General features: G+C 34.4%; 1 protein-coding gene across 2 annotated transcripts; it reads right to left on the bottom strand.

The window, feature by feature from the left end:
- Window positions 1-510: 510 nt before the first annotated feature.
- Window positions 511-19,042, bottom strand: LOC111371653 (type IV inositol polyphosphate 5-phosphatase 7-like). Of its 2 annotated transcripts, XM_022993746.1 has the most exons (14): window positions 18,459-19,042; window positions 18,273-18,360; window positions 17,593-17,661; window positions 17,273-17,375; window positions 17,085-17,189; window positions 16,221-16,998; window positions 15,940-16,133; window positions 15,522-15,630; window positions 15,259-15,407; window positions 15,058-15,113; window positions 1,725-1,922; window positions 1,165-1,235; window positions 895-1,081; window positions 511-747 (listed from the first exon to the last, which is right to left on the bottom strand). In XM_022993746.1, the coding sequence occupies exons 1-11, from the start codon at window positions 18,486-18,488 to the stop codon at window positions 1,756-1,758; spliced, it is 1,848 nt and encodes a 615-aa protein (XP_022849514.1). In that variant the 5' UTR covers window positions 18,489-19,042; the 3' UTR covers window positions 511-747; window positions 895-1,081; window positions 1,165-1,235; window positions 1,725-1,755. The 2 variants fall into 2 exon arrangements, with proteins under 2 accessions (XP_022849514.1, XP_022849513.1); XM_022993745.1 differs by lacking the exons at window positions 511-747; window positions 895-1,081; window positions 1,165-1,235; window positions 1,725-1,922 and adding exons at window positions 13,649-13,885; window positions 14,033-14,219; window positions 14,303-14,373 and having other exon boundaries at window positions 14,860-15,113; window positions 18,459-19,041.
- Window positions 19,043-19,447: the final 405 nt, after the last annotated feature.

Below are 19,447 nucleotides of genomic sequence, written 5' to 3'. Positions count from 1 at the left end.
CATAGATGTTTCATGTTTCTTAGAATTAACCTCTAATTATTGTAGTTCATTTCGAATAAAGTTATTTACAGTCACTCATTATCACAGTGACCTTAAGTAACAGACATGTGAGGATTAGTGATTTAATATATGTGATAAGAAAAAACTATCATAATAATATATCAAATCACAAATCATCATATAAGATGTCACATAAGGCGGCTACCATAATTAACGACTATAAATAACATTATTCATTCTTTTGAGTCCACACCAACTCCCACCGCCAACCCAACCCACACACTATACCCAAAAACAGAAGAAACTGCACTAATTATTGGCAGTCCAAGAGCGATGTGACTAGCATCTCTGCCGAAAAGAGGGAAAAATAAAAGGAGGGAATTTCTTAAAAGTCAAGCTTCCTCTCTCAATTCACCTGCCATTTCTGCAAATCTGTCCTCTCTCTCTCTTTTATTTGTTGTTCGTTTATGGAGAAAAGAAAAGCAGATAACAGTATAGATGGGATGGGAGGGAACAAAAAAGAATCACTTTTCAGTAAAATCATTGGCACAAACAGAGCACAAGTATTCATATATCATGCTTTTACTGTCACGTTAGCCTCGGTTCACATCAGATTCTCACGTCTCTACTCATTAAAAACAAAAAAGTAAAAATGAAATAATTATTCTGAATCTTCATCCATAAAGAATCGTCGAATAAAAAGAATTCAATCTGGTATTCCCACTTGCCATTCAGTTCATTTTTGTCCTGCAAATTTTTAGTACTTCTTTAGTAACTAAACATTTTATCATACTCGAGAAAAAGAAATTTAAATCTTATTCATAGCAGTGTTCAGTCCCCTGTGAACTGCTAAATGAACATGCTGAACGTGATTAACAGCTAACGGGAAGGTACCTGCTGATAAAGGAGGGTTGAAACTGCAGTATGAAACTTAGAGATGCCATAAAGTGGGAAGCGGTGAATCTTGAAATTGAATCGAACTCCAAAATGAAATATAATTAGAGAGGAAGTTAACAGTGGTCTTTGGTTAATCATGTCCGGTCTTTCCAAGTTAGCTATCAAAAATTTGAAGTATCTACACCTGAGTAGAAAACAAGAAAATTAGAGAATAGAACATAAATCTGCAGTACCATCAAGGAAAAGTAAAAGAAGATGAAAGCTCACCTTTATCGATTTATGGGCAAAGGATCGTCCCCATCACCCTTTAGGTTGAGTTTCTTTAAAACAATTGCCACCTACCAATGGGGACCAACAACACATATAAGAAGAGGTGCATTCGGCTTGAAATTACCATTAAATGAAGAAGCAATTTATGTGACGCTTAACTAGACGAAAGCACATGCCTAGGACAATTATTATCTTGGCATGTGAAACTAGCCGCAAAACAATATTGAAACAAAATGGGAAAAAGATCACCGGTAACCATGAAAATTGAACGAGTTCATTTAAATCATGTTTGTTGTCATAGCTTAGGCATGGGTGAAAAAATTACAATTAAAATTGAGATGCACAAGGACACAAGCATGTTTGGTTAGGTGGACCCGAAAGTCCTATACAGCATTAACGTAGGAAAAAAAAGGCTAGAATCTACTCAATATGTGTGCCAAACATAATCATAATAATTAGACAGCATACAGCAAAGCATGCAATTGTTATATGCCCAAGGAGAGAGAGCATGCAAATTTAGATGCACTTGGGGGAAAGAGAGTGAGGAGAGCGCGTACCCGGATCATAAGTTTACAATCATACCCTCCTTCAAAAAAAGCAGAGCTCTGTATAACCATGCGAGTATGGTAACAGCTCTTCCACCTCAATCCTGGAGTTGGAACAACTCATGCTCTTCCTCAACCGGTTGGGGACTGACTCTATCTCGGCCCAAAACATGCTAGACACGGGCCTATGATCTGAAAACCTAAATTCACCACGGAAGTATGACAACTGCTGAAGCCCACTTCCATGAACAAAAAAAAAACTTTTGAAAACTTTTGAAAACTTTCATTTGAATTAGAATTCACGTGGATTTCATACAATAATGTGTGCGTGCGTGCTAAAAAATAAATTTAATATTCAATATTATTAATATAATATTCTTTAAAATAAGTAAAAAAAATAATGTATTTACATTTAATTATAAATTTGTCATATAAAATTTTTCACAAAAAAATGAATGAAAAAAGAAAAAAAAAAGTTATAAGAATCCAATTTTATTTTTTATAGAAAATAAAGATAAATAATAAGAGAAAGAAAGATAAATGTAATATAATCAATAGAAAAAAATAAATTTTAATCATACATGTCCATGAAAAGTTAAAAGTCTACTAAAATCTCGTGATAAATGAGAGACAAATTTTAAAAATTTATATGAGTATTTTCTACTTAAAAGTTAGTATTCCAGAGACTTTTATAAAAATCTTTAGAAGTCATTAAAATTTGAATACTCCAAGACTTGTAGAAACTTCTAAAAAGTTTTAGCCTTCGTTTGGCCCCCATTTTCTAGAAATAAAAAAAGGTGAAATAATATTTTTTTGAAAAATGAATGGTTGAAAAGGAAAAAATGTTTTCGATTTACGTGCAGTATTAGTTTATGGAATATTGTGGGGTTGAAAATATGAGAAAGAAAAATAAAATGTAATGGAATGTAATCTAATGGAGGTCAAATGGGAGCTTAATTGATTATACTGTAACTTTAAAGACTTTTTAAAAGTCTATAAAAGTTTCAATTGAATACATCGTGACTTTTAGAGAGTCTCAAAAAATCTCAATTGAATACTCCAAAACTTTTTAAATTTCAAAAAATCATTAAAAGTTTGAATTAAATACACCCCTTTAGATATATTCAAGCTTGAGGTGACTACTCGGGGCAAAGCTCGACGCACTTGTGTAGCAAATTTGTTTTTATATGCTTCATAGGATGAACACTTGACATTATTAGGGGAGTATACTCTAGCAAGTACAAGACCAATGGATTACATTTTTCCTCGTGATATGTTCAAGACAATCTATAAGTCATTACTTATTCAACTTCACAAAGTAATAATGGGTGTGCAGACCCAAAAATTGAATGAAGAAAAGTGGGCCGTGCAAGCTCATGAATATAACTTAAAAGGAATATAATTTAAATAACTACTAAATAAGTCGGGTGATTTGCCTACTGTCACAATTTACAGACCTCAAAATGGAGAGAGAGAGAGAGAGAGCGAGCGAGCGAGCGCAATAAGGGGTCGAAATCATTTAAGGATGTCATGGGGTACATGATCTCAATCTCATGGACACCATTGATGCTTTGGTCCAATGAGGCACCTCGAGGATCATTATCTCCTCGGGTTGAGATCATTATGATTGAGGTTAACCTAAATTGTACTCATTAGAAGTCTATTAGGAAAAAATAAAAAATAAAAAAATCAGTGTGTTCAATTTTATTATAATCTTTTTGTAAGTTACTTATAATGAAATTCAAATACACATATTGTACTGTATTGACAACCTTGATCAATTTTTTATACCCATGTAATTAAGCCCAAAATAAATTATAAGCAATTTTAATATTAGAAAAAAGTAACTTTTTATGCTGTAGTTACCTTGAAGCATTTTGATCCCTATACAGTTGCAGATCCAACACCTGGCGAGGAGGCGTGGCCACGCATGTTGGCTCCATGAAATTTACAATTGACATTGAAGCTAAGGAGAAATTGTGAAGATTGAAGTTTAGGCGCCATGAATGGAGGAATCGAGGAATTTGGAAGATTATAGTTATTTTTTAATTCTGGGCCTTTTCTTCTGATGCACCTCTCTTTCCTTTCATTTTTTCAAAAAACGTAGGCCCAAAATGTTGGATGCAGCTGCTAGGTATATATTGTGTAATTGTAACAGTTAATTCAATTGCGAAATGAGAGAACAAGTCGCAATTCCAAACCCTATCTCATTTCCTCCCTACCGCGCCTTAAGACCCGTTATAGGCTGCGCCGAGTCGCCTTCGAGCTTCTTTGATCTCCGCCGCTGACCCACTATATTTTCGTCTTTCTCTTCGTGAGTCTCAGTCAACTGCCTCTTCTTTTTTCAATTTTTGGTTTTTTTTTTTTTAGACTCCAATTTTTTTTTTATATATTTATGATCTATGTTATAACTATGAAAGTGTGAGTTATGAGTTATGATTTATGACTTACGAGTGTAAATTTATATGTAGGCGTATGATAGTTAGTTTATTGTCTTTATACAAGGTTTTTATGACTTAGCACTGATGATGTTTTGTTGTACATGTGTGTATTTTTGCTTTATTGGAAATTTTCTTTTGGAGTATTGTTGTTTTTGTGCTCTCACGAATTATAATTATTGAATGAGACTTTAAATGATTTGAGCCTTTTGGGCTAAATTCTGAGTCCTTTTTGTTGTTCTCGTGCAATTGTTAATTTCTTTTCAAATTATGGTGGTAGACTAATAGATAGTGCTGAATTATGTTATTGAACAGGCTCTTATGTTTGTCTGAAGATTCTATTTTTATCTGATCACATCTTCTTAAGCTTTATGCCTTTGGAAATGTTTGTAGAGGGATAATAATTCAATGCTTAGAGCTGTAAAAACGATTTGGATTTTACCCTTGGTTTCTTGTTATATTCTTTTCCTAAACCAAAATGCACTTAACTTTTGCACTTTGTAGTATGCTTCTTCATACATTGTTCATGGAAGAAAGATGGCTAAGTTTGTCTTTTGGACATACGCAGAAGCACTTAGAAATTGCATCTAGTAACCCGTTCTTTGGTTGAATGAAAAGTAGAAAATGACGATGGATGGTGGACGGTCGACGATCCACGATCGCCTCAGTGATCAAGAATCCTAGATCTGTCACTGTCCCCATGCTGCCAAGATGTTAAGATTACTTTGGATCGTAACTTAGTCTGTCTTCTTCTAATTGTTGGCTACCATTATCAACATTGGGCAGTTGGATCAAGTAAACAAGCATATGCTCATTTTGAGAACCACACTTTTTTGGATCGGGCTCTCTTGGACAAGCACAATTAGAGTTTTTTTTTTTTTTATTATTATTCTCCAAAAGATTTTGGGGTTTTCAATTGAATTATGCTACAAGTACACTCATTTTTACACTATCTTTAACAACCCTCTCACATCACACAAGTGGATCCAGTGATTAAAATAATCGTAGGGGCCCACTCATGTGAGTAGGCTGTTAAAATGAGTGTAGAGCAGGTGTTGTACACATAGTATAATTCTTTTCAATTAGGAGATTGGAGCAATTAGAATTTTTATTAGGCATGTACATTGCAAAAAAACGAGGGATAATGTAGATATTAAGAACGAACTTGACTTTTATACTCTTCATCAAGTATCAAGTCAATATTTTTATTCGTGAAAATTATCATATTTAGAATTGCAATGTCATTACTTTTACATTTTGCCCATGTTTGGTAGGACTAAAATCAAGATCTTAATTAAAATTAAAATTAGCAATTAATTTCAATAACATGTTTTATGGAATTCACAGCATTTTAATCACACAATTCATTAACTTTTATCAAAATATAGTAAAACTCTAATTTTAATTTTTGGGCGCATACCCTCCCTATTGTGAGGGAGCTATACAAATAACAAAACCCCTCCAAATTATGGTATGCTCTTTCTACAATGTGTCCTTTTCCTTTTACTCATTTTCTCACACAAAGAATATGGACAAGTAATCAAGGTTTAACTTCCAATCGTTGGCGTGGTAAGAAACCCTTAATGATGGTTATATAAAACGATTATAAGTTTAAAGAATTATAACTATAGTTCTCTTTTCACGTCATGCATAAGAAGAAGTTCATTAAAGTGGGGAGGTCAATTCTATAACTTGTGAATATTTTGAAATTTTTAACTGAATGTCAAAAAATTTGATTAAAGAGAATATTACATAGATACCTAGATGCTACGCAAGCGTGTGAAATTCTGCAAGGTGTGATAGCTTTGATGACAAGTTTTGCATCAGCACCACTGTATTACCATTAATTAAGTAATGATTAATTAAACATTAAAATATTTATAAATTATAAATTTCCCAGCATATTGTCAGACTCTTTTTGTAGAAGTAATAAAAAACTTATAATTGATTTTGGATTTTTCAGTTTTGTCATTTTCACATTTACTGCTGTGAGCGTTATTTTGGTATGACATTTAATGTTGACACTGAACATGGATTTCAAATTTTTGGAAATAATGGCATAGCATTGAACAAGAATAATAACTTTAAATATTAGCCAGATCATAAGAATTATGCATAATCAAATGCTATTCAATTCAAAAATAAGAAAGAAAAATGTAAAATTAACAGTCAATTTATTTATTTTTTATTTTTATTTTTTTGAGAGAGAGACCCTTGTTAATGAAGTCTGATTTTGTTAGCTCAAAAACATAGTTTAGAAGAGGTTCAAATGCATTTACGTTATAGGTTGTGTTAAGCACATTTTGTTGACAGAATACAAATTGTTCTTTTATGAAATTAGCGACTATAAGGGGTAAGGTGTAAGTTCTCTATCAAAGAACATAAGCAAGGGCTTGGCTAATCAGTCGGGACTAACCTTATCGAGTACTCAAATAATACAAATTAGATTAGATAATTAAAACAATACACCCAAAATAACCCCCAAGTTCAACAAAAAAAGGAGTGGACTTTTTTAAGTTAATGAAAATAATTTTTACTAATATTCAAAAATGAGGTTCGATTCCCCCAACCCATTTACACATGTAAATATGAGGCCTTAAGTGATGAAAACTATCATTGTGGATGTTTATTAAACGTAATTTTCATTTAATCTATAGTTACACGGCGAATCGTCACCACTTAACATCTAATTTTATGTCATATAAAAGTTGCATTCAATTTCATTGTTTATTTAAACAATTTTTGTTACATAAAGATCTAAGTTCACACATTTAAATAATTTGAAAAAAAAAATTAACTACAAAGGTTTAATTCCACACTTTCAAAAATAAGAAACTTGCGAAAAAGTTCAAAAATACAATTTTGTGACTTATAATTAATTGAACGGGTCAAGGTCACAATAATGCATAATTTATAATCACGATAAGGTATTAATCACAAATTGTCCAACTTCATAGTTATAAAGATACAATTTATAGGTCACAATAGCAAATTTAGTTGTAAGTGTGTTTTATTTAAGGCACAAATTATTTGTTGATTACAAATTATCAAATTAATTAATCACAAACCAACATCACACCCATCCCACATCATCCCTAACCCACGCAAAAGCTTCCTTCCAAACCATCGAAAATGGATTATATCGACGGCTGAATCATGCCATCATCTCCCATTCTCCCTTCCTGTCTTCGACCAGCCTCACGCTACATACTGGGGCCCAATAGATCCTAAATCCATTCAGTTCGCGAGGACCCTCACACCGTCGCCCCATTCAAAGTTTCCTTCCATCACTTAATTACGTGAAATGGACTGCACCGGTGACGCGATCATGTCGTTGTCTCCCTCCGTGCCTTCAATCGACCTCACAATACAAATTGGGGGCCGAGCAAATCATAAAACCGTTCAATTGATGTGAAAAATGGGTATGGGGTTAGGATTAGGGTTATGGTTTCTACAACTAGGGTGGATGTGGAATTGGGAGGTTGCGGGGCGACAAATGGGTTTGGGGTTAGGATTAGGGTTACGTTTTCTACAACTAGGGTGGATGCGAAATGGGGAGGTTGCGGGCAACGATGGTGGAATGTAATCTAATGGAGGTCAAATGGGAGCTTAATTGATTATACTGTAACTTTAAAGACTTTTTAAAAGTCTATAAAAGTTTCAATTGAATACATCGTGACTTTTAGAGAGTCTCAAAAAATCTCAATTGAATACTCCAAAACTTTTTAAATTTCAAAAAATCATTAAAAGTTTGAATTAAATACACCCCTTTAGATATATTCAAGCTTGAGGTGACTACTCGGGGCAAAGCTCGACGCACTTGTGTAGCAAATTTGTTTTTATATGCTTCATAGGATGAACACTTGACATTATTAGGGGAGTATACTCTAGCAAGTACAAGACCAATGGATTACATTTTTCCTCGTGATATGTTCAAGACAATCTATAAGTCATTACTTATTCAACTTCACAAAGTAATAATGGGTGTGCAGACCCAAAAATTGAATGAAGAAAAGTGGGCCGTGCAAGCTCATGAATATAACTTAAAAGGAATATAATTTAAATAACTACTAAATAAGTCGGGTGATTTGCCTACTGTCACAATTTACAGACCTCAAAATGGAGAGAGAGAGAGAGAGAGCGAGCGAGCGAGCGCAATAAGGGGTCGAAATCATTTAAGGATGTCATGGGGTACATGATCTCAATCTCATGGACACCATTGATGCTTTGGTCCAATGAGGCACCTCGAGGATCATTATCTCCTCGGGTTGAGATCATTATGATTGAGGTTAACCTAAATTGTACTCATTAGAAGTCTATTAGGAAAAAATAAAAAATAAAAAAATCAGTGTGTTCAATTTTATTATAATCTTTTTGTAAGTTACTTATAATGAAATTCAAATACACATATTGTACTGTATTGACAACCTTGATCAATTTTTTATACCCATGTAATTAAGCCCAAAATAAATTATAAGCAATTTTAATATTAGAAAAAAGTAACTTTTTATGCTGTAGTTACCTTGAAGCATTTTGATCCCTATACAGTTGCAGATCCAACACCTGGCGAGGAGGCGTGGCCACGCATGTTGGCTCCATGAAATTTACAATTGACATTGAAGCTAAGGAGAAATTGTGAAGATTGAAGTTTAGGCGCCATGAATGGAGGAATCGAGGAATTTGGAAGATTATAGTTATTTTTTAATTCTGGGCCTTTTCTTCTGATGCACCTCTCTTTCCTTTCATTTTTTCAAAAAACGTAGGCCCAAAATGTTGGATGCAGCTGCTAGGTATATATTGTGTAATTGTAACAGTTAATTCAATTGCGAAATGAGAGAACAAGTCGCAATTCCAAACCCTATCTCATTTCCTCCCTACCGCGCCTTAAGACCCGTTATAGGCTGCGCCGAGTCGCCTTCGAGCTTCTTTGATCTCCGCCGCTGACCCACTATATTTTCGTCTTTCTCTTCGTGAGTCTCAGTCAACTGCCTCTTCTTTTTTCAATTTTTGGTTTTTTTTTTTTTAGACTCCAATTTTTTTTTTATATATTTATGATCTATGTTATAACTATGAAAGTGTGAGTTATGAGTTATGATTTATGACTTACGAGTGTAAATTTATATGTAGGCGTATGATAGTTAGTTTATTGTCTTTATACAAGGTTTTTATGACTTAGCACTGATGATGTTTTGTTGTACATGTGTGTATTTTTGCTTTATTGGAAATTTTCTTTTGGAGTATTGTTGTTTTTGTGCTCTCACGAATTATAATTATTGAATGAGACTTTAAATGATTTGAGCCTTTTGGGCTAAATTCTGAGTCCTTTTTGTTGTTCTCGTGCAATTGTTAATTTCTTTTCAAATTATGGTGGTAGACTAATAGATAGTGCTGAATTATGTTATTGAACAGGCTCTTATGTTTGTCTGAAGATTCTATTTTTATCTGATCACATCTTCTTAAGCTTTATGCCTTTGGAAATGTTTGTAGAGGGATAATAATTCAATGCTTAGAGCTGTAAAAACGATTTGGATTTTACCCTTGGTTTCTTGTTATATTCTTTTCCTAAACCAAAATGCACTTAACTTTTGCACTTTGTAGTATGCTTCTTCATACATTGTTCATGGAAGAAAGATGGCTAAGTTTGTCTTTTGGACATACGCAGAAGCACTTAGAAATTGCATCTAGTAACCCGTTCTTTGGTTGAATGAAAAGTAGAAAATGACGATGGATGGTGGACGGTCGACGATCCACGATCGCCTCAGTGATCAAGAATCCTAGATCTGTCACTGTCCCCATGCTGCCAAGATGTTAAGATTACTTTGGATCGTAACTTAGTCTGTCTTCTTCTAATTGTTGGCTACCATTATCAACATTGGGCAGTTGGATCAAGTAAACAAGCATATGCTCATTTTGAGAACCACACTTTTTTGGATCGGGCTCTCTTGGACAAGCACAATTAGAGTTTTTTTTTTTTTTATTATTATTCTCCAAAAGATTTTGGGGTTTTCAATTGAATTATGCTACAAGTACACTCATTTTTACACTATCTTTAACAACCCTCTCACATCACACAAGTGGATCCAGTGATTAAAATAATCGTAGGGGCCCACTCATGTGAGTAGGCTGTTAAAATGAGTGTAGAGCAGGTGTTGTACACATAGTATAATTCTTTTCAATTAGGAGATTGGAGCAATTAGAATTTTTATTAGGCATGTACATTGCAAAAAAACGAGGGATAATGTAGATATTAAGAACGAACTTGACTTTTATACTCTTCATCAAGTATCAAGTCAATATTTTTATTCGTGAAAATTATCATATTTAGAATTGCAATGTCATTACTTTTACATTTTGCCCATGTTTGGTAGGACTAAAATCAAGATCTTAATTAAAATTAAAATTAGCAATTAATTTCAATAACATGTTTTATGGAATTCACAGCATTTTAATCACACAATTCATTAACTTTTATCAAAATATAGTAAAACTCTAATTTTAATTTTTGGGCGCATACCCTCCCTATTGTGAGGGAGCTATACAAATAACAAAACCCCTCCAAATTATGGTATGCTCTTTCTACAATGTGTCCTTTTCCTTTTACTCATTTTCTCACACAAAGAATATGGACAAGTAATCAAGGTTTAACTTCCAATCGTTGGCGTGGTAAGAAACCCTTAATGATGGTTATATAAAACGATTATAAGTTTAAAGAATTATAACTATAGTTCTCTTTTCACGTCATGCATAAGAAGAAGTTCATTAAAGTGGGGAGGTCAATTCTATAACTTGTGAATATTTTGAAATTTTTAACTGAATGTCAAAAAATTTGATTAAAGAGAATATTACATAGATACCTAGATGCTACGCAAGCGTGTGAAATTCTGCAAGGTGTGATAGCTTTGATGACAAGTTTTGCATCAGCACCACTGTATTACCATTAATTAAGTAATGATTAATTAAACATTAAAATATTTATAAATTATAAATTTCCCAGCATATTGTCAGACTCTTTTTGTAGAAGTAATAAAAAACTTATAATTGATTTTGGATTTTTCAGTTTTGTCATTTTCACATTTACTGCTGTGAGCGTTATTTTGGTATGACATTTAATGTTGACACTGAACATGGATTTCAAATTTTTGGAAATAATGGCATAGCATTGAACAAGAATAATAACTTTAAATATTAGCCAGATCATAAGAATTATGCATAATCAAATGCTATTCAATTCAAAAATAAGAAAGAAAAATGTAAAATTAACAGTCAATTTATTTATTTATTATTTTTTTTTTTTGAGAGAGAGACCCTCGTTAATGAAGTCTGATTTTGTTAGCTCAAAAACATAGTTTAGAAGAGTTTCAAATGCATTTACGTTATAGGTTGTGTTAAGCACATTTTGTTGACAGAATACAAATTGTTCTTTTATGAAATTAGCGACTATAAGGGGTAAGGTGTAAGTTCTCTATCAAAGAACATAAGCAAGGGCTTGGCTAATCAGTCGGGACTAACCTTATCGAGTACTCAAATAATACAAATTAGATTAGATAATTAAAACAATACACCCAAAATAACCCCCAAGTTCAACAAAAAAAGGAGTGGACTTTTTTAAGTTAATGAAAATAATTTTTACTAATATTCAAAAATGAGGTTCGATTCCCCCAACCCATTTACACATGTAAATATGAGGCCTTAAGTGATGAAAACTATCATTGTGGATGTTTATTAAACGTAATTTTCATTTAATCTAGAGTCACACGGCGAATCGTCACGACTTAACATCTAATTTTATGTCATATAAAAGTTGCATTCAATTTCATTGTTTATTTAAACAATTTTTGTTACATAAAGATCTAAGTTCACATATCTAAATAATTTGAAAAAAAAATTAACTACAAAGGTTTAATTCCACACTTTCAAAAATAAGAAACTTGCGAAAAAGTTCAAAAATACAATTTTGTGACTTATAATTAATTGAACGGGTCAAGGTCACAATAATGCATAATTTATAATCACGATAAGGTATTAATCACAAATTGTCCAACTTCATAGTTATAAAGATACAATTTATAGGTCACAATAGCAAATTTAGTTGTAAGTGTGTTTTATTTAAGGCACAATTATTTGTTGATTACAAATTATCAAATTAATTAATCACAAACCAACATCACACCCATCCCACATCATCCCTAACCCACGCAAAAGCTTCCTTCCAAACTATCGAAAATGGATTATATCGACGGCTGAATCATGCCATCATCTCCCATTCTCCCTTCCTGTCTTCGACCAGCCTCACGCTACATACTGGGGCCCAATAGATCCTAAATCCATTCAGTTCGCGAGGACCCTAAATGGAAACCCTCACACCGTCGCCCCATTCAAAGTTTCCTTCCATCACTTAATTACGTGAAATGGACTGCACCGGTGACGCGATCATGTCGTTGTCTCCCTCCGTGCCTTCAATCGACCTCACAATACAAATTGGAGGCCGAGCAAATCATAAAACCGTTCAATTGATGTGAAAAATGGGTATGGGGTTAGGATTAGGGTTATGGTTTCTACAACTAGGGTGGATGTGGAATTGGGAGGTTGCGGGGCGACAAATGGGTTTGGGGTTAGGATTAGGGTTACGTTTTCTACAACTAGGGTGGATGCGAAATGGGGAGGTTGCGGGCAACGATGGTGGAAGTGGTGGTACGGGCAGCAGTAATGGCAAGCAATGGTTTTGGGAGTGGATGCTAATTGTGACTTGGACAAAATGGATAAAAGGATGGATGGGGTGATAAGAGGTGAGATACGATTATGGTATAGACCTCATGTTTTTAAAGAATTAAGTTAAAATCTGATTTTTGAAATGGTGAGTTAAAAGTAAGGAATGTGTGTAATTTCCACATTTAAAAATAAGTTAACGACCACTACTTTATTTTGAAATGTTAGAGACAACCAACCTACCTCGAAGGTTGACACAGCTCGAATTTTCTCTTATTGCTACATAGATGTTTCATGTTTCTTAGAATTAACCTCTAATTATTGTAGTTCATTTCGAATAAAGTTATTTACAGTCACTCATTATCACAGTGACCTTAAGTAACAGACATGTGAGGATTAGTGATTTAATATATGTGATAAGAAAAAACTATCATAATAATATATCAAATCACAAATCATCATATAAGATGTCACATAAGGCGGCTACCATAATTAACGACTATAAATAACATTATTCATTCTTTTGAGTCCACACCAACTCCCACCGCCAACCCAACCCACACACTATACCCAAAAACAGAAGAAACTGCACTAATTATTGGCAGTCCAAGAGCGATGTGACTAGCATCTCTGCCGAAAAGAGGGAAAAATAAAAGGAGGGAATTTCTTAAAAGTCAAGCTTCCTCTCTCAATTCACCTGCCATTTCTGCAAATCTGTCCTCTCTCTCTCTTTTATTTGTTGTTCGTTTATGGAGAAAAGAAAAGCAGATAACAGTATAGATGGGATGGGAGGGAACAAAAAAGAATCACTTTTCAGTAAAATCATTGGCACAAACAGAGCACAAGTATTCATATATCATGCTTTTACTGTCACGTTAGCCTCGGTTCACATCAGATTCTCACGTCTCTACTCATTAAAAACAAAAAAGTAAAAATGAAATAATTATTCTGAATCTTCATCCATAAAGAATCGTCGAATAAAAAGAATTCAATCTGGTATTCCCACTTGCCATTCAGTTCATTTTTGTCCTGCAAATTTTTAGTACTTCTTTAGTAACTAAACATTTTATCATACTCGAGAAAAAGAAATTTAAATCTTATTCATAGCAGTGTTCAGTCCCCTGTGAACTGCTAAATGAACATGCTGAACGTGATTAACAGCTAACGGGAAGGTACCTGCTGATAAAGGAGGGTTGAAACTGCAGTATGAAACTTAGAGATGCCATAAAGTGGGAAGCGGTGAATCTTGAAATTGAATCGAACTCCAAAATGAAATATAATTAGAGAGGAAGTTAACAGTGGTCTTTGGTTAATCATGTCCGGTCTTTCCAAGTTAGCTATCAAAAATTTGAAGTATCTACACCTGAGTAGAAAACAAGAAAATTAGAGAATAGAACATAAATCTGCAGTACCATCAAGGAAAAGTAAAAGAAGATGAAAGCTCACCTTTATCGATTTATGGGCAAAGGATCGTCCCCATCACCCTTTAGGTTGAGTTTCTTTAAAACAATTGCCACCTACCAATGGGGACCAACAACACATATAAGAAGAGGTGCATTCGGCTTGAAATTACCATTAAATGAAGAAGCAATTTATGTGACGCTTAACTAGACGAAAGCGCATGCCTAGGACAATTATTATCTTGGCATGTGAAACTAGCCGCAAAACAATATTGAAACAAAATGGGAAAAAGATCACCGGTAACCATGAAAATTGAACGAGTTCATTTAAATCATGTTTGTTGTCATAGCTTAGGCATGGGTGAAAAAATTACAATTAAAATTGAGATGCACAAGGACACAAGCATGTTTGGTTAGGTGGACCCGAAAGTCCTATACAGCATTAACGTAGGAAAAAAAAGGCTAGAATCTACTCAATATGTGTGCCAAACATAATCATAATAATTAGACAGCATACAGCAAAGCATGCAATTGTTATATGCCCAAGGAGAGAAAGCATGCAAATTTAGATGCACTTGGGGGAAAGAGAGTGAGAGCGCGTACCCGGATCATAAGTTTACAATCATACCCTCCTTCAAAAAAAGCAGAGCTCTGTATAACCATGCGAGTATGGTAACAGCTCTTCCACCTCAATCCTGGAGTTGGAACAACTCATGCTCTTCCTCAACCGGTTGGGGACTGACTCTATCTCGGCCCAAAACATGCTAGACACGGGCCTATGATCTGAAAACCTAAATTCACCACGGAAGTATGACAACTGCTGAAGCCCACTTCCATGCCATAGAATTCGATCGCACCTTCAGATATGGAAGTGCCCAAATCAGTATTTTACTTATAAACATCGATAACTTAATCTAATAATTATTCGTCCAGACATATTCCTTTAATTCACTTAATTTATAAATAAAATAAATCAAATTTGGAAAAATGAAGAGCTCTTACCATGCAGGTGTCCTCCTTTTCTCTTTTAGGTGAATATTATCACCTGTGTATCTGTCTGAATTATGAGAATATTTATATGTTGGAGGGAAATATATCTTCCCTTCTTTCCATCCATCAAAAACTCGACCTCGTGTCTGCTCGATCCGCAGCTGTTAAGAAAAATAAGAACTGTTTATTTAGTTGGATGTCAACCAATTAGTGACGAAAATGAGCCCAGAATTTGAGAAAACATAATAGTTAATTTTCATTAAGACTATAGGTACCTGGTCCCTTTCTAACAATGCTCTCCAGTTTTGCATCTCAACAAGTGCTTTGGCAGGCCGGTAGGGCAGTGCTACTCGATAGTTCAGATCGCCAATCCAAATAATCCGACTAGATCAAAATTTAGACTATAAGTACATAATAACCGTTCGCTATGAAAAATAACAAATTTAAACAACGAAATAATTCCATTTTCAAGATGATATGAAAACATCAACATTGATTACTCATATAATTGAAATTGAATAAGTGGAGGAACAATTCATAAGCACTTTTGTAAGGATCAATGAATTTCAATTAAAAAATCCAACTGCTCCCCACTTATTTATATGCAACCCATTTTTACTAATTCATTTACTTTTTCCACTTCTGCATATGGAAATAGAATTGATTGATTTGTCTGCAAGCAAGAAATCTTACTCGTGTTCAAGGATTGTTTCTGGGGATTTCTCTTCACTGATGGTGTTAACTCGTGGGAACCTCGTTTTCCTTAGGATTTCCATAACATCAGCATTTCTACGTAGTTCATCGCCATCCTTCTGACCTGAAGTCAAGTGGCTGCACACAAAACAAAGGCTAGTCTGATGCAATAACATGCTGATCGCAATGGAGCCCTGCAAAAGAAAGTATTAGTTATTTTCTGAATGGCATCTAGGAACACTAGGTTAGCCATCCTATTCAATAATCCTACGAAAAATTACCTTATTTCCAAGGTAACCCATCAATCCTCTGCCAACACACGATACTTTCATGTTCCGCACATGTTCCCGCAATTCACTCCGAACCCATACAGTGAGAAAAATGCCTACCATTTGTTTGCTGGCAACTAAACAGTATCTAGAATGCTCAGGCAGTCTGTTTCCCTCTTCCATTGGTGCATGTCCATTGTAGGGCATTGCTGAATACAAAACTGTACTGGGTGAATTCCCAGGCATATAATCCTCGTCTGAACCCCATCTGGAGAAGTCACTTGGCCTCTGACCACATGAGTAGTCACTAGGCCTTTGGCTCCACGAATAGCCACTCGACCTGCGACCAGAGGAGTAGTCACTTGGACGGCGACTAGATGAATAATCACTTGGCCTCTGACTAGAGGAACAGTCGCTTGGCCTATAACCCCATCTGATAGTTGGATCGAAATCACTAGCCCTATGACCAAAAATTACCCGGTCGCAAACACTAAATCGCCGATCAAGGCGAGGTTGTGGGACGTCATTCTCCATTCTCCAATGTTGTGGTGTCTGGAAAGATCGACGGTGCAACAAAGAAGAGGCCTTTTTCCTGATTGATCCCTCAAAGTCTGCATTCCATTCTGCAATTGGATCAGGGATAGGAGATGGTGTATAACGCCCACTGCCCGTACTAGTTCCCGGAGCATTGTTTAACGTTTTCCTTATAAGATGGAGCCAATTTTTGGCAGGGCCATTGTCTTCAGCGCCCAGAATATTACTGGCATTCAAAGGAACTATTTCTTGAAATCTAACCAGTGAAAGAAAATAAGAACTTCTGTTAGTCGATAAGCAGAGTTATAAAATTAAATGCACAAATCACAAAGTGAATCTTACCCCAGTACATAAATGTCTGCAGGAGGTGCAGAATGTAGCCAATCATCTAGATTCATGTTGTTAGGCGGTGATTTTCCTCCCACGTTCCATGTTGAGACAAAGAGGCTGCTCCAAAAGATGCAAATTGTTATGAAATGCAATTACAAACTGAAGCCTATCTATGAAAAATGTCTATAAAAGAGGAGTACCTATAATTCTGGACATTTATTATTTGAGGATGATCGAGATAACCTCTCCCTCGTCTCGAACGGGAACGAGATCGCGGACGCTCAATGTTCTTGGCTGATTTTTCTGTAGAACAAAGTGGGGCAAAGAAATTAAGATAAATACATACTCAGAGTTGGGAAGGAGACGCATATAAAGTATACAAAATGTTAATAATAAACAATTCATATGTAAACATATGTCAGTAACATAAGTAAATTTATAAGCAATTTCAACATATATCTGTGGGATTTTCAAAATTATGCATGTGCGGACTAAAACATAAAAGTACAATCCAAAAAACCTGTTCTGCTTTTCTTGATTGTGCATGGTTCCCTCTCCGCAAAGCTATTCCTCCATTCAAAATCACCCCCTAGAAAGAGAACCATCATTAACAATTCAATCCTCAAATCAAACAGAGGTAATTCATATCATTGATAAAGATTCTAACAATTTACCAAGTAAACAGAATGATAAATCTTATTGCTCGAAATACACGTTATAAAAGTATATTTAACAACTTCATCAATTAATGCAGAAGGAATAAAAAATAATAAAAATAAAAAAATAAATTCAAATAGATAGGAAATTTAGTTTCACTTCTACATTTTTACAGCCACAAAATGAAAAATCCAGTATAAAACTGAAGAAAAATAAGCTAAAACATCGTTTTATCAATAGAAGACAAAACAAGAAAACTGAAACATTCTTAAAATGTTTAATTTCCTGATTTTCTCAGCAGCCAAATTCCGACTATACAAGTAACATAAAAGATTAAGATAGGACAAAAGAAATGACAAAGTGAACAAAAAAAGAGGTGAGAAATGTCAAAAAATTAACAAATACTATCTATCTATCAACAAATTCGTAAGGAAAAAAGTCAATCAGACAAAAAACGAAAAACAGAAATCAAGGAAAACTAGAAAAATGAAGTATACCAGAAATAAATCAAACCTATAAAATCCAGAAAATTGAACACAGTACCTCTATAAACAACTTCATCAGCCTGAAATTCTTCACTTTTACATTTGATATTGAAACATTTTCTAACCAGTTTCTTTGACCATGAGAGCTTCATGTTGCCCAAAAGAACAAGGGGAAAAAGTCAGCAAAAAATTTCAATAAAACTATTATTAATTTTAATTCCCTGGAAAATTAAGGGGAAAAAACCTTGCTTTTCTTGAAATTTTCATCTCTCATTGTTTCACCTATTTCTTCATGCGGCACTCTTTACACACTTCCTCTTCCCCCTTCTTTTCACAAATTCAGATCCTTTTTCCGAAAAATCAAAAGAAAAAAAATTCAAGAAACTATGAACCCTTTAAAGTTCACTATTTTCAATGTCTTCTGTTGAGGCTCCAATCCAACTTCAATGCAAAAATCTGATCAAAATTCCAAACGGGCGTATCTGATTTTCCTTAATTCTTCAGTTCTTCGGCATTCTACTTCCTGGGCATAATTTCTTCATGAAGCCCCTAAAGAAAACTCAAGAATCACTCTTGTAGTGTTCATATACATGTATATTAATATGTGTAGTGCACAAAGAGGTTAATGGAAATACAGTAGAAAAACAAAAGTGCCCAACTCGAGAAACGCGAAAGGAATGACCAAGAATGAGACAAGACTTCAACTTAAGAACGAGATTATGCAATTATCACAGTCTAGAGAGATTAAAGAAAAAGGGCTTTGCTTTCTTTTCTTTTGCTTGAAACGCAGCCTCGTTTTGAGTAGTAAATAGTAACGGCAAAGTATCGAATTTGAATAGAATAAAGTGTGCACTCTCCCCTCACACTATCACACACACACCCATATGGGTGTGGGTGTGTGTTTCTTACTTTTTTTTTTTACCCAACCCCAAGGTCGGCCCATCAGCATGATTTGGGGCAACCAGCGTGTCGTTTTACTCCAATTCAAAGGCCTAAAACGACTGGATCAGCCGACCGAACCCCGTCCCTTTTCTTGGTCAGCAAAGTGTTAAAATTGTGAGATCTGCTAAGACTAATACATCCCTTTTGCCATTTGGTCGAACAAACAAAGTTAAAGCACTTAAAGAAAGACAAATAAAGAAAAAGCTTTGTATGTAGAACAAACAATATTACTGTACTATTTTCTATATTCGATTTTATTCTTATATATTTTTGTTTTTTTAATGTTGTCCT

This window comes from Olea europaea, chromosome 22 (assembly GCF_002742605.1).
Source record: "Olea europaea var. sylvestris chromosome 22, O_europaea_v1, whole genome shotgun sequence".
Taxonomy (NCBI): domain Eukaryota; kingdom Viridiplantae; phylum Streptophyta; class Magnoliopsida; order Lamiales; family Oleaceae; genus Olea; species Olea europaea.
Note: the sequence above shows the minus strand (reverse complement) of the source record. Positions and strands in the feature narration are given on the sequence as shown.